Source organism: Solenopsis invicta, chromosome 1 (genome assembly GCF_016802725.1).
Source record: "Solenopsis invicta isolate M01_SB chromosome 1, UNIL_Sinv_3.0, whole genome shotgun sequence".
NCBI lineage: Eukaryota > Metazoa > Arthropoda > Insecta > Hymenoptera > Formicidae > Solenopsis > Solenopsis invicta.
Window position 1 is genome coordinate 18,731,434 of NC_052664.1, and position 22,561 is coordinate 18,753,994.

At 29.6% G+C, this 22,561-nt stretch overlaps 4 protein-coding genes across 5 annotated transcripts; 2 read left to right on the forward strand and 2 right to left on the reverse strand.

Moving 5' to 3' along the window:
• The first annotated feature begins 53 nt into the window (after nt 1–53).
• LOC105201167 lies at nt 54–8,288 on the forward strand. Its single transcript, XM_039449484.1, is given in 10 exon segments — nt 54–204; nt 274–497; nt 1,977–2,095; nt 2,244–2,663; nt 3,038–3,325; nt 4,152–4,574; nt 5,026–5,286; nt 6,166–6,255; nt 6,257–6,307; nt 7,974–8,288. Coding segments are annotated over 10 exon segments (2,070 nt in total). The 5' UTR covers nt 54–202; the 3' UTR covers nt 8,166–8,288.
• A 684-nt stretch (nt 8,289–8,972) lies between these two features.
• On the reverse strand, nt 8,973–10,984 carry LOC105201168 (ribonuclease kappa). The gene is made up of 2 exons (XM_039449537.1): nt 10,720–10,984; nt 8,973–9,621 (listed from the first exon to the last, which is right to left on the reverse strand). The coding sequence occupies exons 1-2, from the start codon at nt 10,786–10,788 to the stop codon at nt 9,397–9,399; spliced, it is 294 nt and encodes a 97-aa protein (XP_039305471.1). The 5' UTR covers nt 10,789–10,984; the 3' UTR covers nt 8,973–9,396.
• Nucleotides 10,985–11,446: 462 nt separating this feature from the next.
• LOC105201165 (pleckstrin homology domain-containing family F member 2) lies at nt 11,447–16,180 on the forward strand. The gene is made up of 8 exons (XM_011169080.3): nt 11,447–11,590; nt 12,099–12,163; nt 12,270–12,407; nt 13,117–13,180; nt 14,250–14,375; nt 14,488–14,594; nt 14,665–14,922; nt 15,172–16,180. The coding sequence occupies exons 1-8, from the start codon at nt 11,575–11,577 to the stop codon at nt 15,199–15,201; spliced, it is 804 nt and encodes a 267-aa protein (XP_011167382.1). The 5' UTR covers nt 11,447–11,574; the 3' UTR covers nt 15,202–16,180.
• LOC105192958 lies at nt 15,981–21,720 on the reverse strand. Of its 2 annotated transcripts, none has more exons than XM_039449606.1 (9): nt 21,532–21,720; nt 21,273–21,391; nt 20,853–21,150; nt 19,661–19,814; nt 19,438–19,580; nt 19,095–19,294; nt 18,249–18,636; nt 17,824–18,072; nt 15,981–17,476 (listed from the first exon to the last, which is right to left on the reverse strand). In XM_039449606.1, exons 2-9 carry the CDS (start codon nt 21,360–21,362, stop codon nt 17,025–17,027), a joined length of 1,974 nt encoding a protein of 657 aa, XP_039305540.1. In that variant the 5' UTR covers nt 21,363–21,391; nt 21,532–21,720; the 3' UTR covers nt 15,981–17,024. The 2 variants fall into 2 exon arrangements, with proteins under 2 accessions (XP_039305540.1, XP_039305545.1); XM_039449611.1 differs by having other exon boundaries at nt 21,273–21,408.
• Nucleotides 21,721–22,561: the final 841 nt, after the last annotated feature.

A 22,561-nucleotide genomic window follows, 5' to 3' on the forward strand; every position in this document is an offset into this window, starting at 1 on the left:
TGTTATTTAACACACATATTAATTCGTTTATCATTGAAATCACCAAGCGATGCATTACAGGTGCATACGTGTTTTAATCTTGCTTCATGGGACAGAGCGATGCTTATTTCTACCAAATTCTTTCATTTCGCACAAAAACGCGTCAAACGAACTTAATTTCATCGAAATTGGAGATGAGGAGAAATGTTCTAAATAAATAGTGATGTAATTACTGTCAGATTATGCCAAATTTGGATTGACAAGTTTATTAATTTATATTTATTTTATTTTAAGGTGCAATATGATATGCTCAGATTTGTCCAATACTAATGAATTTTACCAAGTCAATCTACCTGAACGTACCTATAGCAGTAGGAAGTTTAAGCTTAAAAAGAAATTAAAACTCGAAGAACTCAAGGACCTCGACAGCAAAGATATTGTCTTCTACCAGGACAGTGCTCACCCCCATATGAGCGAGTTTAGAAAAATTGAAGAGCTTAATTCTTTTGTGCCTGGTGGTATGTATGTACATATATGTGTCAAATCTTCAACAATTTATATCTTTATATCTTTCAAAATGAAGGTAGCAACTTCTTTCTAGGTTCATTTTAAACATAAAGAATAGGACTTTTTATTTAAAAAATTAATACCCTCGAGAGTTTCACTTTGATCTGCATTATTTGTAAAAAATTTATAAAATAGGGTAAAATGCATATATCTTCCACAAAAATTAAGATAATAAGCTTTTTGGGCTTATTTTAAAAGTCAGTGTAAGGAATATTTATTTAAAAAATTACTATTTGCTTTCAAAATGGTGTATCAAAATATAAAATTGTACATTTTGAATAAAAGAGTAAAACTTTACTCTTTGAATAAATTTCATACTCCAAGGATTTTTAGGGTTACTGATTATGAATCTAATGAATCAAAATTCAATATAGTGAATAAAAATACTAAATTTGGATTTGAGTAATATTTTGATCTGTTATATTGGATCCGCCATTTTGAATTTTGAAATTCTAATTACAAATTTATAATCAGCAACTTTAAACCTTTAATAAGACGTACGTGAATTTGATGCCATTTATTCCATAAAACAAATCAGACACGAAAGGGTTAAATTGAGAACTTTTCGAACATCCAGCATGCTCCCCTGACCTCGCGCTATTCATTTATTCAAATCTTTGCAAAAATTTTTTTAACGGGAAAAAATTCGATTCAGCGGACAAAGTCTAAAGAGAGTTTCGAAGCGTTTCTTTAATTCCAATTAATGCCTTCTTCAAGGATGGAATTTTTAAACTTACAGATTAATGGCAGGAGGTCATTAGATGAGGCAGAAACTATAAATTAATTAAAATAAAAGCGCTTTTTTCATGAAAAAATTTTTTTCTTTTTTGCATAAAATATAAAAAAACTTTCTGACCAACCCGATAATAAAATAATTTTACTTGAGTCCATTAATTTAAATTTTTGATAATCGTGCCTTAATACTATTCACAGAATAATGAGATAAATTAGCCGTTTTATATTTCATTGTTGCTTACACTTGTTTGTTTCGTATGTATTGGAAATACATATTGTTGATATGTTAATGTAGCTTAGCAAATTTTTTTGCTTTATAAATAAGTGTTATCTAATTAATTTAATTAGATGATGACTGACAACCTGATTTGAAAATACAGTGGCATGCAAAAGTTTCCGGCCAGTGACATTTTGCACTATAATTTATTAAAAAACAACCCAATAAAATTTTCATAATTATCATTGTTTTACTATATTATTTCGTTACCTATTGTATATCTTATACTCATACGTGATAATTATGAAAATTTTATTAGGTTGATTTTTAATAAATTAGAGTACAAAATGTCACTGGCTGGAAACTTTTGCACACCACTGTATTTTTAAAGCTTTTTTTATTTTTATCCTTGATTATGTTGACATATCAAGAAGTATAAAGCGATTGTAACATTCATCTTGCATTGAAAAATGTTTAGGACAAGTCGGAGTTGCTACCAATGTATTAACAAAAACACAAAACCAGGTTCACAGCTTCGAAACTGTGTTCGACTTTACCAAAAAGATACGACGAAATAGACTTTTAATACACCTTACAGTAAGTGGAATCTTATTATGATTTATCAATCACATTTTTATTATTATATTAGTATTATTACATACATTCTCATGTTCTCACTTATACTTTGGCATTATACAGCATATTTATTTTAAAATTTTACAAATTATTATCGGAATTTTTATAGCAATTTATTGACAAATTTTCTACGCGGGGACAACAGGCGATAGTGTTAGTGGTTACGCCAGACAAACCAAATAGTAGATACAATGTTTTTGGGACAAAATCTTTAAAGGCTGTAGTTAAAAATCTAAGGACCGTTATCATGGAGGAACTGGAGGATGAACTTGCGCAAGAAGTACCAACGTCTGTGCAAAATCAATTAACCAAATTACCACCACTTGTAATCGATGGTATAATGACCCCGGTGCAGATGATGACACAGCGACAACTTAGGTTGTTCATCCCGTTGATGTTAAAGTATTCCACAGGCAGAAAAAAGCTTGGTTGGGGAATAAAAAATGCATGCCCTCCTTGGTGGCCCAAAAAATTACGTTGGATTGATATCCGGGCAGGCGATACGCGATCGAAGGATGAAAAACGAAAAGTAAAATCAACAAAAATATTTGCAATTATTTCTTTATTGCCTTATTATCATTCTGCTTCGATATTGAGAACTTTAAATTTTTTCTAAATTTCAAAAATTTTAATTTTTTTTTTTAGACTCTTTACTGTTTTACATTGCATTTGGTTTTGCATTTGGTAAAAGATATAATTGATTTTATTTAGTGACCCAAATTGACATACGCGTTGTTCTATCTTGGTTACTCATTGAAAATTTAAACAAATAAACACGATGCTTGTGTCACTAAATGGAAAGTACTCACTAAAAAAAAAACTGCTCGATCGAGTGATCTATTCCAAAATTACTCATTGACCGAGTGTTAAACATGGAAATTCGGACAGTGCAAACCATTGCAGATCTCTTGGACTGCTGTATTACGGAAAATTGTAATAAAGTGTTACAAATATCACGGAAGAGAAGACCTTTTGCACACTTTTAGTGAAGATATGAAATCTAATGTTAAAACACAACAAGCGACGCCTTATTCTTCATCGCATCCTTCGTTGAATCAAAAGCAAAATAAAAGAAAACAATCGCAACAGCAGCAAGCGATGGAAGTTGTTTGCTTCAACAACACGGATTCATCTAAGGAAAACTCTTTGCCAGCACATATCATTCCTCAAGCTCTTGTCATTACTATTCAGGTAGAAATAGATGAGGTTTGATAAAAAATAGAATTTTTAAAAATAGATATAAAATGAAATATAAAGTGAATATGAATTTTTGGTTATTATATTATTGAAAACATTTGTGCATCATGCTTATTATGAAACTTGACAAAAATTTGAATAATTTTTCTTTTTTATCCATAATTATTTAAATTTAATTTTTCAAGATCTTATTTTTAGAAATCCTACATTTATGACAAATTAAATATGAATATACATCTTTAGATTAATATAAAGTTCTACTAAAAATAAAAATTTGTACAAATTTTTTTTTATAGTTTTTTTGTAGAAATATTTATCTTTTTGTAAAATATTTATGTTTTTCTTAGAAATAAGTATATTTAATTATTAAAATCAACAAAAATACTTTAATTCTAGAATTTTTTGTTAGATTTTTGTAACACTTCTAAAATTTGATATATACATTTCTTTGGTGAAAATTTTTTGCTGAATTTTTTATATAATTTTTCAGAATTTTTGTATAATCTTATAACTTTTTCGGCTTTTTTATACAAAATTGGAACTCTTCTCGAAAATATCTACATCTTTTCTCACAATTTTTCATGTTGATTATAAAATATCTTAAGAGTTCTAAGTTTTTTGTTCTATAATTTATAATAAAATGTTATAAAATCTGAAAAAGTTGAATGTATTGTTTAGAAATTATAGAAATTATTTAGAATTTACAATATATTTTATAATTTACATATATAAAAAATTCTAAGAGAAGATGTAAACTTTCTGAGTATTTCTGAGTATTTTGTTCCGATTCGTATAAAAATTATTATCAAACTTTTTATAGCAAACTATTGATGATTTTGTTACGCGAGGAGAACAGGCAGTAATGTTAGTGGCTATGCCAGACAAACCAAATAGTATTTACGAAGTCTTTGGAACAAAACCCTTAGAAGTTGTAATTAAAAATCTAAGGACCGTTATCATCAAGGAACTAGAGAACGCACTTACGCAACAAGTGCCGTCGCCTGTACAGGATGATCCATCATTATTCGAATTACCACCACTTGTAATTAATGGTATACTGACCCCAGTAGAGAAGATGACACGGGAGCATCTTAAGACGTTCATGCCGTTGTTATTAAAGTATTCAACATGTAAAGAAAAGCATTGCTGGGGGAGAAATAGACGACCTCCTTGGTGGCCCTTAGAAGTATCTTGGTCTCATGACTGGTGGAAGGATGTTCGATCGGAGGATTTGAAACGAAAAGTACGTAAAATCAAATAAGAATTGTAAAATAAAGATATTATAAATTATTTCTTTATTTTCTTATTACCATTCTGTTTCGATATAAAGAGCTTTAAAGCTAGATTTTTTTATATTATTTTTTGCAAATATATGTTAATAGTTTGAAAAAATAATTAAAACTTTTAATAGAAGAGAAATAAATCTATTTCTTCTATCAAATTTTAAAGAGTTTAATTTTTTTCTAAACTCTACTATTTTACACATTTGATAAAAAATATTGATTTAATGGCCCAAATCGACACACGTGTCATCCTATCTTTGTTATTCATTATCAAAAAGATAAAACGATGCTTTTATCACTAAATGGAAAGTACTCAATGAATATAAATTGCTCAATTGAGTAATCTATTCCAAAAACTGATTAATCGAGTGTTAAACATGGAAATTCGAACAGTGCAAACCATTATTGCAGGTCCCTTGGATTGATTTATTGCGGCAAATTGTAATAAATTGTTACAAACACCATGGAAGAGAAGATCTTCTGCCAACCTTTAGTGAAGATGACGAATCCAATGTTATAATGCAACAAGCGACGCTTGATTCTTCATCGCATCCTTCTTTGAGTCAGGGGCAGAATGGGGAACACCTCAACAGCACAGATTCATCTAATGAAAACTCTTCGCGAGCACAAATCATTGACGCGTCTCTCATAACTCTTACCACTGCTACTCAGGTGAGAATGGATAGAGTTTGATAAAAAATACAATTTTTAAAAATCGATATAGAATGACAGGAAATGAATTTTTGATCACTATATTATTAAAGAGATTTGTATATTATGCTTATATTGCAAAATTAAATTACATTTTGCTTACTTAGTAAAATTTAAGTAAATCTTTCTTGTGATTTTTAATCTTTCTAAATCTGATTTTCATTTGTTTCTACAATCTATACCCAATAGAAAAAGAAGGAATCAAAAATATGGAACTGACATATTTTTTGCAAATATATCTTTTGACATGTTTGGTTTTGAATTAAATCCATTTTTTTCTGTTATACCATATATTAGATTTTATAATTAATATATTAATTTGTTTACAATATTTCATAATGAAACATTTGTAGATAAAATTTATTTATATTTTAATATTCTAATTAAAATTGGTTGTATATTTTTTTACATTAAACAAAAAAGGTTTAAGCCTAAAATTAATAAAAAAAAAAACAATTCTATCTATATATTTAAATCTCTTCAAATATTACTTGCATTTTTCTTGAAACGAACTTCATGTGAGTTGGACGTTTCTTGTATAACAATGGCCTGTTAATATTATATTTATTATAACAAACGTTTCTCGACTTAGAGCTGCAGTTTAAAAAAATATTATTTACTGTCATTTGTGAAACGCGAATATTATACTGTACTCAAGTACAATTTATCCCTTTTTCGAAATATTTGAGATATTTTGAAAGTTGAAATCAAGAGATTTGTTACTTTATTTATTTTAATATACTTTTCTTATCAATTTTATTTTTTGTAAGTTTAATAATTTATGAAGATGTAGTTATGATATTATATAATAATTTATTCTTCTGAATTACAATTGTTTAGCAGATGACAGCCCAATATCCGACAACTCTATTGCAGACAATAATCAATCCAGATGAAACAGTTTCCATCATACAGGTGGATCCTAGTGGCTGCACCAATTACTATGTTACCAGCTAACACAATAACCCAAAAAGTTGTTACTGTAAGTCTTCTCTAAAAATGAAAATATTTAATATAAAAATTCTCTAAAGACCTTTTTTTGAAAAGGTCTCGAAGATATAAATCTTTTTTTACAAGATGTAACAGAATTAACGTAATATGATATTTTATAATGCAAACTATAAAGAATTGAATACATTAAATAGGTATACAGCACATGAATTTGGTTATTCTTGCATTTCTTATTATTTATTCCTAGACACATATATGCAGAACTAGTACATAGAGAAATATTAAAGTTTAATGTAAAGCGAATACAGATGTTTATATAAAATCAATACAAGATAAAAATATAAATATAGAATTATAAATATCATCTCTAAAGATTGATATTTATAACAGAGAAATGTTGTCTTTTATACTTGTAGATCATTATCAGTTTAAAGAATACTAATCGTAATAAGTGCAACAGATAGTAGTAGTAATGAGAGTGGATGGAATATATTAGTCTATATGTCATTTAGAATTGAAGTTTTTCTGTAACTCTCGTTAAAAATTATGAATTAAAATATATGCGAGATATTTAGGTTCAAATTTGCAATCTATTATTTATGAGTTCGTCACTCTCGCATGAACACCCGAAATATTAATATATAACAAAATATCAAATTATAACAACAATCACCGAACAGATAATATTATGTATGATAATAATCTTAATATATAATTTTAAACATTTTTAAATATATATATATATATATATATATATATATATATATATATATATATATATATATATATATATATATATAAATAATAGGATATATATTTGTGGCTGTTCCCTATGGCTGTTTTTTTTTTTTTTATCGAATTAAAGTTAACAGAATTCAAATGAAATATTCGAATGTTGTTGATAATTAAAAAAAAAATAGTTAAATGTATGCAATATTAGTTATATAAAGTAAACAGTGTGCAATAATGTATATTTTAAAACTTACAATTTATGATCAATCTAGCTCGTTATTACATAATAATAAAATTAAGAATTACAAATAATAAAGGCAAAAAACGATCGAACAAATGTTGATCGATTACTCAATAAAAATAAAAATTTATTAAATTATTTAGTAAAATAATTTATTAAATCCAAATTTAATAGATCTTTCTAACAATTACGAAAAATGTGTCAATATTTTGTAGTTAGAATGGTGATTGAAGAAGACTACGTAGAGTTAAAACTAGGTGCTTGAATTAATTCTTGACTGTTGATGTATATGAAAGTACTGTCAATAGGTTTTAATAATTAGTATGTGACATTTGATCGGGGTGCAAAGAATGCAATTTTTTATCACATTGAAGATGTCGGATTTTGTATCAAAAAAAGAGCAAAAGTGCATGACAAAAAGCGCCTTGGTCAGCCGAAAAAGTTTAAAGATAAAAAATTGAAGGCATTTCTTCAAGAAGATTCATGTCAGATACTCAAAGCGTTATCGGAAACATGAAATGTCGTTGAGTCAACCGTTAGTAAACATTTAAAAGCAATGACAATGATCCACAAGTTTTGCTTAAGTAGATTCACTTTTGATTATGTTCGATTTAATAAATTTTTACATTTATTGAGTAATCGATCAACATTTGTTTAATGCTCGTTTTTTGTCCTTATTACGATTTTTAATTTAATAACATTTTATTTTTATTTGCGTATTTAGATCCATACAATTCAAGTTGTAAAAACATTAACAGAAGTAGCTGGCAATACAAAAGGCGCTACCGCAGCCATTAATTTGAATGCCGTAACAGAAGCAATATCAGGTCAAGATAGCCAGATCATCCGAGGAAAATGGAAAACAGTTTTTTATAGACTCTACACCGTCCAGGCTCACCAACTAGGAGCAAGTTGAGCAGTAACTCGTTTTTGGCCCTGGATCATTATTTTATGTAAAAAGAATTAAAAAAGAATGTAATAATGGTTTAAATTCATTAAATGCAATATTACAAGTGTCCTTGTAATATTTTCAGTAATACATGACTTCATATTTTAAAAAATTTGTATAATTCATAAACATTTCATACTCTTAAACAAAAATAACACAGTTTACGTTTTTAATTCCAAAATATTCTTCAAACACTCCATGCTTTCTTATAAATACTGTTTTTCAAAATTCTTATATCTTATTTGTGGTTAAATTACTTTAAACTCCTCTTTCTAAAATACTATTTTAGAAAGTTACATTTAAAAAAAAATTGAGGTAAAAAGATTTGGAAACATTGAGGAGTGCTTATACTAATTCCCAATCAGCAGACAATGTTTTTTTAATGTTTTTTAAATAGTCATTATAATGTTAAAAAAACATAACCTGCTGATTGAATCATAATATTATTCTCAAAATTTGATCACTCATATTATATGAAGACCTGAGAAAATTTTCTTAAGACACAATGTTACACCTATCACATCTTTTCAGATTTCTTAGGATAAAACTGAAACATTACCTAAAACTTCACTTTCAAAGTAAAAAAAGACTAAACGAATTGTTAAAAATAAATAATACAAACAAACCTCGAGCAAATTACAAACTGTTTTCAAGCAACACCGAACATTAATGTATGAATATACTTTCTCTAGTGATGCATTTTTCTAAGATAAAAACGAAAAATGAATGTATTAGATAATTCATCTTATCTAATTGAAAGAATTAATGCATTGATAATCTACAATTAATTTATTAAATCATATTAACAAATATATGTAACAATATAAGCAGAATTTAAACTTGATTGAAATGTATCATTACGAATTCTGACATTACAGTGAGACCACTGCAAATTACATAATCTCTCCTCCTCATATTCTATTCTTTCATCTATGTTGATATATATATATATATATATATGTGTGTGTGTGGTATTAACCCGGTAGACAAAAAATACATTTTTTGTGCCTGTAAGAACACTTTAGGCACAGACATTTCGCCTAAATTACATTATGTCTGGATAACAGCTCAATCGTGGAATATTTTTATGTATAACGCAGTTTTAAAATTAATTTAAAAATCTGGATGCGTTTTCTAGATGCACATTATTACAAATCGGGCGCATGGTAGCGTCGTTGTGCAACATCTGTTTATTTACTTATAAGCTAAGAGACGATCTTGAATTAAGATAGAACTGATGACCAGAGAAAAGGAAGGTGAGGACATAGATGCACGCGGCAATCCAACAATTATATGCGTTCTGCGTGTATCCTCGATCCACCGCTTTGTAGAAGTCTTCTATCGCGGTTAAGTTTTGCTCTCCTAACGGAAGATCCTCTACCAGCGCTACGCTCCGGACGTAGAAAAATATTCCCATGAAAAACTGAGAAAAAAGATCCATTAAACACTCTAGCTCTATTTGATGGTACTAACATTAACTATAACAGCATTAAGGCCATGACACACAAAAAATTTAAACAGTAAAATTTAGTAAACGAATTAATCACAAATGAAAAATCCAAAGCCATAACATAAGCAGTAGCAAATAAACATTGATTTCCTTACTATGTACATCTTACTGCTTAAGTTTTCTATGTACTATGGCCTTTAAGCTCACAGCTGCATTTACTGCCTGTGCTGAAAATCTATTGTGCATGTAACATATCCTAATAGATTTCCAGCATAATGAATATTGGAATCATGTTCTACCAAGAGAGTCTTTGAAATAATTTAACAGCTGAATTACCAAAATAACAGAAACCAAAATTACCCAAATTACAGAAACCAAAATAAAATTGTCATTTTGTATCATTTATATAGAATACAAACTCTCGTTCAAATGGCTATGAGAAAGCAAATTCTCTATTTAGTATTTCCAATCAATTTGTCATCAAATTCTGTTGAGCTTTGTGCCTATGATACCATGCATCACTCTGATTCTCGGACAGAGAGAGAATTGACCAATTTCATTAGTCAATTGACCAAGTTATTCTAACACGATTAGTCTTGAAATGATTTCCAGTATGGTAGACATAAAACTTAAAAGATTAAAAAATTATTATATTTCTATTGGCATTCTAAAAATAAGATTTACAACAAACGCGTCTCACAAAATCTAAATTTTTGATAAATTCGACTGTCTGGGAAACTGTCTCCAATATCCATCCTGTCAACACTGACCATCAGTTACGTCCATTTACATTGTTAAAATTTCATATTTTAATCATGTAAACGTAATATCACGTAGTATCACGTATTAATGTTATATTTACATTGTTAAGTGCAAAATTTTAATATAGATGTAAATGCTCAATGTCGACTGGGCAGGTGTCTCACTTCCCCATACAACACTTCCAAGGGACATTCTAAAAACACTCCAAAGACGTCCTGAAGACATTTAAAGCATGTCCCTCGGATAAAATGCGTTGTGAGGATCTAAAATATGAATACATTTATTAAAAACATGATCTCTTTTTCTCACCAGTTGGAGCACGCCCCAGACGGACAGGACCAGACCGCACAAGGCGTACTTGGGACCGCAGATCTTCATCCTGACCGCACGGATCTAACCAAACTACGAACTATCTTTGCGCGAACGCTTGATAATTAGCTGCAAAGCCGTGAAATCCGTCCGCTAACACCTTCGGCCGTCGTGATCAGTCGTGATCATTCACAGGTGATGAGGGTTTGTAATCATGTGATGTTCGACAATCTCGATAGATCGCCCCTCCGACAGAGCGCCAGCAATATCGATAACAATCGATAAATCGATATAGTCTGGTTCAAACAAGAGGAGAGCGGACTGCGCTTGGAGTTTCCCTCTCTACGAGCCACGCCGCGCCTAGATCATCAAAAAATGCTAAATTATTTTAATAGCATTTTTTTTAATTTGTGTAGAATTTTATTGAATTTTTTCCGCCAGAGCAGTGTGTGGCTGCAAAAAAATAAAAGAAGTAGAGAGATGTGTATTTATATATATCTTCATTCTTTTTGGATGAATTCTTCTTCTTTTAATATTCGTGAATAAGATCGAGTGTTTTAATATTAATTTAAAATAAAATACATGTAATAACTCTTATTCTGCCTTTCGAATGTAGTGAATCTCTTTCGAGAAAAATCGATTCTGTTTCAGCTCTCCGGACGTTCCCGCTTATCGTACCGAATAAACTTTACCCAATTGAACGCCAGCGGGCGCCAAAGTCGGCGATAAGCGCAAATCGCGGATAAATGGTGAAATCAGCGGGCTCGTCGTTCGCGGACACGCACGGGCGGCACGGGTTTACGTATTGGACGTGATTCACGCTTCCTGCTGTTGTCAGCCCTGATTCACAGGATCATGGTCGACCGATTGGGTTAGTTCGTGCTTCGTTTATTAGCATTTAATTAATATCTTTTATCTTGCGAAAAGGCGAGGCCGTCGGGCACCCCGTAGTGATCGAGGGGCGGCATGCGCGTCTCGCGGTCGCGAGAGTGGTGGGCGCGGGACACCGCGCGGCCGTCACGTTCCCTCGTGCGATTACACCCGCAAGGGGGATAACGGTCCATGGGCCGTGTGCTTTTGACAGCTCCGGACAGCTCCAGAGCAATAATTCCGCTCTGTTTAGCCGCACGCTCCCCTGCCCTCTTTTTCTCACGTTACGCTTTCCATATTCCCGAAACCTGACGTCTCGACGCCACGTGAGAGAAAAAAAGCGCAGAAATTTAGACGTGAAAGGGTGAAAATGCAGCAGCTAAAGAGAACGGGTCTCGACGATGCCTCGAACGTTTTCGCTCGGGAGCGTGGGTGTGTGTTGCGAGCAGTGATGGGACAATCGTGTTAATCTCCCCCTTCCCCCGTCCTTGGGGCTTGATCTGTTTCAGTAAACAGCGAGGCCAATGCCAGGCGTATCGCGATGGTCGAAAACTGCTTCGGCGGTTCGGGTCAGGTAAGAGAAAGATTTGCACAAGCGAAGTTTATAAATTTTATTTCTCCCACGTTTGCAACCAGCGAATCGTAACGATGACTCACTTATGAATATTCCGCCCGCGCAGCCGCTTGCGGTACCCGGCCGAGTCCTGGTGGGCGAAGGGGTCCTGACGAAAATGTGCAGGAAGAAGCCCAAGCCTAGACAGTTCTTCCTGTTCAACGATATATTGGTCTATGGAAATATCATGATTAATAAAAAAAAGGTATGTACACAGGAGAAGTATTCGTCTTTTGTAAACAAGTGCTGTTCTACAGCAATGTAATTGTAGTTCGTGACTGTAAGACTCAGTTGTCTGTTTCTAACAAATGTTAATTAATTTTAATCTCAATTTCACTACTTTTTATCTTTCTTGAATTCTATGAATAAAAAAGCTAATTAATATTTATTTATGTTGTTAAAAATAGACAAATAGTTATGCCTTATTTACAATATTTCACATCCATTTAGAACTACGCTGAAGCTAATTTGACAGTGTTGCCAGATTGGGGAAAATTTTCAGAAAAAAATATAAAGATCCATAGTCTATCTTTTAAAAAAATTTTTAATAATAAAATTTAAATTTAGGAAAAAGTTTATTATCCTGACAACATTGCAATTCAAATATATTTTCTAATAAAAGAAGTATCAATAATCTGTCTTGGAACCCCTGTGTTCAGAACACCCTTGTGAATATGTTAGCACGCTATTACGTCATTTTATCTTTATTATTCATTATACATAAAATAAGAATAAAATGATGCAAACAATGCTCAAACATTGTTAAAAGTGAATTCTAAATACATGCTAAAGTATGATATATGAATAAATTCTTCATGTAACTAATATTGTAATTGATATATAACATGCAATAACAATAGTGATGATAACAATAATAGTAATTTCTAATAAAAGTAATAATGATTTCTTTATAGTACAACAAGCAGCATATAATACCACTGGAAGAAGTAAAGTTAGAGTCTCTAGCAGACGAGGGTCGTAAGTACATTACATTACTTAATACACTATATGCACATTAAAGGGTTTTTATTATTGGAAAAAAACCAGGAAAATCTGGGATTTTCAGAAATTTTTCTTCTATCTTTGATAATCATGAATTTTTTGATGATTTTATTGTACTCAGAGAAATTTTTTTAATTTTATTTTTAAATTTAAATTCTATCTCTTTCCAACAAAATTGTTTCTTTGATAAATGATTTGACAATTGATTGGTATACACATCTGTGTACATTATAACTAATAACTTAATATTAATTTTTTAGTGCATAATTCAATAATACACGTAATTCAATTTACTCATGAATATATACATAAATAATTCATAATAGCCACATTCTTTATCATTCTAAATTGTCTGTGTTTCATCACTTTTCAAATTACTTTCAGTGAGCTAAATCCATGTATTGTAGATTTTTATATGTATCATTTAGTTCAATTTTCTTTTTTTTTTTTTAGTATTTTCTCAAATTTAATATTTAAAATTTAAGTGGCTTTGTGATTATCAAACATTATAAATCTTTTATAATTAAAAAATATCAAAAAGCGCATTTAAAAAAATAAATTTAAACAATAAGTTATATGACAAAAATTAAAACGCACACAAGAATAGACACCTAAATTTCTTTCAAAGCTGTATTAAAAAATTCCTTAATCTTGCCAGAAATTTTAAATAAAATTCCTGGAAAATCCAGAAATTCTTAAGAAATTCTATAAAATTTTAGTAAATATTTGGACATTGCAATTCCACCAATGTTGTATACAGAATATTTTAAAAGTACCTCCGAGAAAATATACATATATGAAAAAATCTATAAATATCAGTTATTTTTGTTTTAACAAGTTTTGCTAGAAGTCGCAAATTTATACATTGCACAAGATTTTTTGCAAAAAATAAATAAAAATTTGAGATGCATTTTCTTAGGTTTTTGACAGAAATAATAGTGCACTTATTATAGTATTTCAATTATGTTAGCATATGGATCAAATGAGATCACATATACATATATGTCTAGAAAATGTTAGTACAGTATTGGATTATTATTTATAGAATATCGTAATGGATGGCTCATTAAAACAGTAACAAAGTCGTTTGCTGTTTATGCTGCTACTCCAACAGAAAAGCAAGAATGGATGGCACATATCACAAAATGTATTGAAGATTTGTTAAGAAAGAGTAAGTAAAAAAAAAAATTAAATTGTTATTGATACATTTTCTAAGATGATAAATTTCGAAGTTTTGCAAATTTATAATTCTTTTTAATTTTATCTTTTTATATACTTTTTAGGTGGCAAAAAGCCTGTCGAAGTCCATGCAGCAGTTTGGGTGCCAGATAACGAAGCTACAATTTGCATGCACTGCAATAAAACACAATTCACAGTATTAAACAGACGGGTAAATTCACATTTTTATTCGTTTAATTAATCCAAATATATTAATTGCTAAAACAATTTCTTTATTTCAGCATCATTGTAGGCAATGCGGAGCAGTAGTCTGTGGTCCGTGCAGTAATAAAAAATTATTATTGCCTGGGCAAGGAAACGGGAAAGCTGTCAGGGTCTGTTTACAATGTTACGATGCCGCTAGTAAAATCAAAGCTATACCCACGACTGCTGTGGATAGCTTAAATAACAAAGACCCACAACGTAATTCCGCTGACAGTTCAGGAGGGGACAGCTCTGGAGACGACGATGATGCAAATAAGGAGGAAAATCACGATGAGGTAATTCATAATTAGCTTTCTTCTTGTTTTAGATAAAAATCAATGTCGGTTTTGCATACGTATCATTTGTTCAAAAATTTTGAATGTTTAAGTATTTTTTATTTGTTATATTTTATATATCATTTATATGCTAAAGAATTTAATTATTATAGAATTGTATTTTTATAAAATGTTATATTTTTTATATATATTTACATATACTGTAAAATTAATGTACTATATGTAATGAAAATTTCCTCTTTCTTACAGCCTAAATTCTATTCCACGCTTGGTCGATGAAAATGACTGTATATCATACTGAACGAAATACGAAAGATATAAAAATTCTACAAAAAAATATTCTTGAAAATCAATATGCAAGTAAATATTGAATATATTAACAATAGGAAAGTTTATGGGAATATTGTTCAAGAGATATTTCTAAACGATATATTAGAATTGACGAAAAAGCATTGCATATGATGTGAAATTCTGCCAAAATTCGCGAAACACATATTGTTATACATATATATCTAATTTGCATTCTGCAGTTTTTATTAATAAAAAAATATTGCATTTTATTAAGGCAAATTAAGAAATAGTAAATATATATAAATATACACATATACGTATAGATGACTGAAAGAACAAAACAAAGTACCAATAGGTTTGTTCGCATTGCTTTAAATCCCCAAAAGTTTTCCCCGTAAAACGAGATAAAGGCAACCTCCAAAAACGTCACCCGAATACCTTCGTATATTAGTTTATTCTTGTCCATCGAATATTAAACAAGGATTGATGTTTCTGAATGTACCCAAAACATATTCAAGCAATGGAGAGAAAGAAAACAAAAATGCTGCATGAGTGCAAAAGATATAAGTAATGCGAATAAACCTAATATTTTTTTTTAAGATACCAGAAATGCACAGTTAGAAATTAACAAAGATTTATAATTAATACAATTACATAACGATCAATGCGTAAGCCACTATATATAACGCGCGATTAATTATAATTAGATACCTTTTCTAAAACCTTTTTCATGAATGTATATTAAGAATATATGCCACTATTGTGCCTTTTTACATTATGGATCGATATTGGATATCTAAATAATGTAACATTTAATGCAACATATAGAATTCGGAATGCAAAGACTAATTTTTAATGTACACATTTCTTTCTTACCTATTATTGCAAATACGTTACAAGTAGATACAGTACGTAACACTCCAAACGTAATATCTGTGAATAAACTGTTGTATTATTATAAATTTAAGAGTGTTGTTTGATGAAATAGTTTGATGAAATACCACATTAATTATCTTTTGGACGACATATAATAGCCAAAAGATATAACTAGTTTACTAGAATTGATATACCGAGAATCTCGAGAAGAACAACGTTCAATTAATGTATAAACAATAAGAAACGTTTTTAAATTTATGTATAAGATAAGAATGCCATTCCTTATCTAAACTGCACTGATAACGAAAGAAATCAGATAAAGAAGGCAAAAGTATATCATTTGTACAAAAGAGATCCTTTTTAAAAGTTTTATACAAAATTATTATTCGTAATAATGTTAGTTTATAACATGATAATATGATGTTTTCATGACTCTATAATTACACAATATATAAATATATATAAATATGTTATAGAAATATATATTAAGTTTCATTACACGAAATAGAAAATGTTAGTATCAACTGTGTCTACTTCTTTCTTTTTTAGGAGAATATTATATTATTAGCGCCTAAATATATAATATATAAAATCTTTCATTTTTTAAATGTAAATTTTCCGTGTCTGTCACAGATCTGTAAGAAAACGAGCTTATTAATATTCTATATTGTCTCTTATTGACATCTTGTTCTAAATCTGTGTACAAACTATTTTTTTAAAAGAAACAAATCATGCATTTTCGCATAAATATACTGATATATTCGTACATTATTGTACATTAGATGTCAAATTTTACATTTGTTATTCATGGATTTTAATGAATAACTAATAAACAAGTAAATTCTCATCTAGTATTTTTTAATAGAAATCATTGATAAAATTTCCGCTTTAAAAAATTTACAAATAGAAGAGTACTTTTGTTCTTTTTCTTTATATTATTCAATTTTATGTTCTATGCACTTATTTTCTAACTCTACTGTAATGGAATTGCTGACTTCCAGCAACTTTTTATAACGTTCTACCAAATCGCTAATGGACCGCCTTCTCGAACTGCTTTCATGTTTTACAACTGTGCCCTTATTCTCATCATTTACAAACTGTACCTCTGTAAATTCATCCAACTCAGGTTTAGTCACTTTGATCTCAAGTGAATCAAGTTTATCTTTCACTTGTTGCTGAGATATAATTTGTGAGATGTTTCGTTTTTTCGGAGTGAATTTCATTTTTTCGGAGGAAGAAGCTTTGAAAGACTCTTCACTCCAATTGAAAAAATCCTTTGCTATGGTATCTAAATTAAAATCCAAAGTGGACCTTTCTTCTATTATATTTGAAATAACAGAAGAATTGGCTTGCGCGGTAGATGGCAGGGACATCATGCTACAATTGGCTATATAAATAAAATTTTAATTTTATTTATATTTTATTTATCAGAATAACAATCGAGTTGTTGAAACTAAACAACCATTATTCTATACAATTACAAAATTAAACATTATTGCACAAAAATAATATGTCATTCTTGTTAGCAAAGAGAAATATATTAATTTGTAAAAATAAATATGAACAAAAAAGAATTTCTTATATCATATAATGTTTAATTTATAGTGTTTTATCACAAAATAACTGTTATCTAGTTTTAATAATCTCTCGATTGTTATCTTTCATATTTTTTAAATATAAATTGTTATAAAAAATGTTAATATTATATATAAATTAAACAGAATCTTTACAAACCTTTTACATTTCTACTTGTGGCTGTAGCAAATAATCGGGCGTATTTTCCTATTGGTCTCTTACACAACTGTTTCACCTTAGGTGTCATGAAACGCATATTCAATCCTTGTTTTTCATTATTGTCTAATAACATACTGCTATCGATGTTGATACGTGATACAAATAAATTTGTATCATGATTTGTTCTCAAATCTGGCGTGTAATTTTGACTGTACCGCATATATCTCGAAAATAATGATTTATGTGCAACTGTAAAAACACAAGCAATGTAATTATATTATTTATTTCTTTATTTATTTGAGCAAATACAGCCAAATAGGCCAACAATTTATAATAATGTAATTATCATTTAATAATAACAATCATTTAATAATAATTTTGGCATAAAAAATTACAATATATAATTTCTCAAATTTCAAACTTACTTTCACTCGGAGTAAATTGCAATAATTGTGTATCGTTTCTTTCGTGCGCGTAATTAGTATTAATTTTAATAAGAGGCGAGGGCATAAGAAGCACGCTTTTTACAAATGGTAACACATTGTCTTCGGATATGCGCTCGATACTTTTCGCACACAAAACACTTTGTGTCTCCTCCATGGAATTTATTATACTTGTCAAGAAAGTTTGTAATACATTATACATGGATTTCATATCTTCTGCACTTGCTTTCACTTGCAAAAGACATTGCGATAAATCTACTAAATTTTCCTTTCTCAGGCATTGATATATTTGATATAGTATCAAAGTGAGCAGGCGCATAAAATTATGATATACCAATTTGTTATCATTATACAAGTGATAAAGACAATGCTAAAAAAAAAAAAAAATTGATAGACCAAAATTGTAATGGATACATATTTGTGATACATATTATTTCTAAAAATAAATCGACTTTTTAATTAATTAACCTTCTAAGCGAGTTTATTTTTATTATATATACGTTGACTGTGTTAAGATCAAAATAGACTGAACATTAAAAATGTATTAAAACTCCCTATATTTTGCCATATTTTTCGTTTTATAATTGCACAAAAGATTAAATAAAGTAATATAAAATTTTGAATACAATAAAATAATATTTAAATATCGTACTATATATGTGAATTATGTTGACAATATTCTAATATCACAAATATATTTTTTAAATGTTTGGTTCAAATTTAGAACAAGGATTCAAAGAAGCCCCCAAACTCAATTAGAAGGTTAATATAAGATTGAAAAAGGAGATTGTAAGATGCAATAATTTGTTTAATATTCACATTCTTTACCTGAACGTCACGTGGGAATGGTAATTTCGATATCGGAGAACAATCAATTTTTTCCAGCTGCTTGCTATCCAGTGCTTTTGCATCGTTCAATACATTCGATATTATGCCATTTGTGTTTTCGCACACTCTTTCTAGATTATTCAATATTGCGTTTCGTTTTCGTATATATTGTATACTTTCGTCTAAACTACTTTTCCACACTAAAATCCACATATATTCATTAGTTTCACATATAATGTAAAAATTCTCAACAAAGAATTATATAATAATAATTCTAATTTTATATATATATATATATATATATATATATATATATATATACATATACATATATGATTCTAACTTGATATAATTGTTGCATCTTCGACATTTGCCAAATTCTGCTTTATAGATTCGGCAACAGGAGCTGTAGATGCGCATTTTACTAAAGATTGTTTCTTGTCAAATAATTCCGCTTTAATTTTAGCCAGATGTTCTCTCTCCTCTCTAAAAGAAAAAAATCTTTGAGAACTTACAGCAGACTAATCTTAGTAAACTCTATCAAAAGAGGAATTTATAAATATTACGCCAATGCAAAATTTGCAGCTTTTTCCATTTGTACGCAATTTCTGTGGCGACTCAATACATCACAAGTGACATTTGCTTTGGACTGCTGTAGATATGTTTTAACTAAATCACTTGCAAGACCTGACTTGGGTGCAAATACAATTTTATGTTCACCTGAAACAAGAAGAGATAGCTGAATAAATTAGAATATTTAATTCTATTTGCATATAAAAATATGAAAAATCATAAAAGATTAATTCTAATAAAGATTGATTTCTAATAAAGAATTCAGACAAATTCAGCCAAATCTGTCAAAATAAATTTTGCAAGATTTGCTATAAATAATGACTGCAAAGATATGAAAGAATCTTTTAATATGATAGATTAACGATAAAAATCAAGCAGAATTTGGAATCATTTTAATGAAATACATCATAGTTAAGTAGCAGATTTTAGCTTTGTTTCTGATGATTTATTTGCAGATTATCCTTATGTTGCATTTGATGCTCAAAGCACTTGTCATTTATCATAAGGATCTCATCATGACTTTATATATACAGCCATTGACAAAATTATTGGGCACCCTTGCTTTTTCTAAATTTCTTATAACTAAATGTGCGTAAGCTAAAAAGTCATAAAAAATAATGGTGAACCAAGCAAATATTAGTTTATGCGGTTACTTAAGAAATAAATGACATTAATAACATTTATAAAGATAGTGTTATGTATTCTTTTATAAATTGAAGAAATTGTTAAATAAATAGGGTACCTAATAATTTTGCCAATGGCTGTAAGATACTTTTACTACTTTATATATTAAGTGACAAATGCTATTATTATGATTTCTATGTTTTACTGATTTCATGGATATCAACCTTTATAGATTACTTTTGGGGTGGTAAAATAAAAAAAATTAATATGTTGAAATAAAAAAAAAAGAATTAAAAAAGCTAAGTAGTGCTTCATCCATAAATTAATTTTGTGTGATACTGTGTCACACAGTATATGATTGTTCCATTGCTGGAAAGCAACTTTTGATAATCAGTACAAGACAGACTTTTATATATCTTGATAGAAAACTCCTAATAACACAACACAAGCTTAATACAAATGCAATCAATACCAATCTGCTGCAATATCTTACAGTTGTTTAAATGTGCTGTAAGAAAAGTACTTAGTATTCCTAACATTTTGCTTCTCCTAGATACCTACCGTCATGCATAATATATGTCTTCAATGCGAGCTGAGACAGTTTCCACATTATAATCATAAACTTAGTACCACTTGCGTGATGTAAATACGTAGTGACTACACGTGGGAATTCCATATCAGAATTCTCTAACGCAATAACATTCAAGTAGTCTTTGACATTGTTACGATACTTTGTTTCTGTCTTCTTACAAATTACTGGCCATTCGACTAGCTTTTTAAAACGCTCAGCGTCGTATATCGTCAGCAGATAGTGTGAAACGTATATAAATCCTGTAGTATTTGGTTTATCAAACATTCCCTGTAACACGTGTTTACTATGTCATCGCCACCGGTAAAAGCCGAGAATGTGCGGCACACATATGCATAAAAAAAATACATTCCAAAAATAAATCAATAAAAGAGAGTAAGTAAAATGCTTACCTCGCGAAAGATTTTCTTAAAATCATGATCTGGCGGGACCAATTGATTTAATAAAATAACATTTCGATGGAAGGACGCGCTGACAGCCATTCTGCGACACACGGCACGAAACTTTCACACTGCACAAGCGACAAAACTGCGTCAATTGAATATTAAACGTACAATTTATAATCCAACATGCACAGTACGTTCTCTCGACCAACACAGAAATTCAGGAATATAAGAGCAACGAGAAATAAAAATTTGTTTAAAAACATACCAGGCACGATTATAATTTGAACAAATCCAAACATTCAACGGCGGCAGGAAAGTCCGTGGAGACCTCTCTCGGAACAATCAGGAACAACCAAGAACGAGATAGCGTTTCGAGTACAGTTCAAACCAAACCCGAGTCGGGTTAGGCAGGGTTGGTTAACCGGGTTGGGTTTAAACCATATATGGGGTGCTTTCCAGCTACGACACAAGTCGACACTGTGTAACACAGTGTCCATTAGTGTGAGTGAAACAACTAAAATTTTCTCTCTTACACTAATGGACACTGTGTTACACAGTGTCGATTTGTGTCGTAGCTGGAAAGCACCCATGGTTTGCGTCCGAAAGTGCTATTATATTTTGACGCTATCATCGAGAATAATATATTTAAACCAATTTTAGACGCATCTTAACACTACATACCAGAATGAGCGCATTGCTTTTCACAGAAAGCTTTTCGATCTCTCGTTTGATCTTCCATTTGTAAACTTTCTACCTGTCACAATACCTTTTTGCGTTTCTGGGTTAAAAAAAAAAGCGTTGATCTTTTGTACCATTTGCCGAAAGTTAATACCAATCATATATGAAATCTCAGAAGCGTTTGGATCAAAGAGCATTAGATATTTTTGCAATCTTAAAACGTTTGAAGTATCAACTTTTTCTATCTAAATTTCCAGGATTACAGTCTCTTTATTAAGTTTTAATTACATATAAAGTTTATCAAATCTAATTTAAATAAGGAATGGACACAACTATGAAAAAAGTATGCTAGGTAAGACAAGTTGAGAATTATATATCTTATAGTATAAGAAGTATCTGTTACATTCAGGATAGGGTAGTAACTTAAGTTAAAAAGTTAAAAGTTAAACAAAAAGTTCAAAAGTTAATAACTTTTAACTTAATTTAATCAATTTTAAATACGTTAATTTTTAACTTTAACTATAATTATTTTTAAATATTAACTTATTAACTTTTTTCTACATTAATTTTTTTATCTGTATAATAAATGACAGTGTAATACATCGGTACCATCCTCA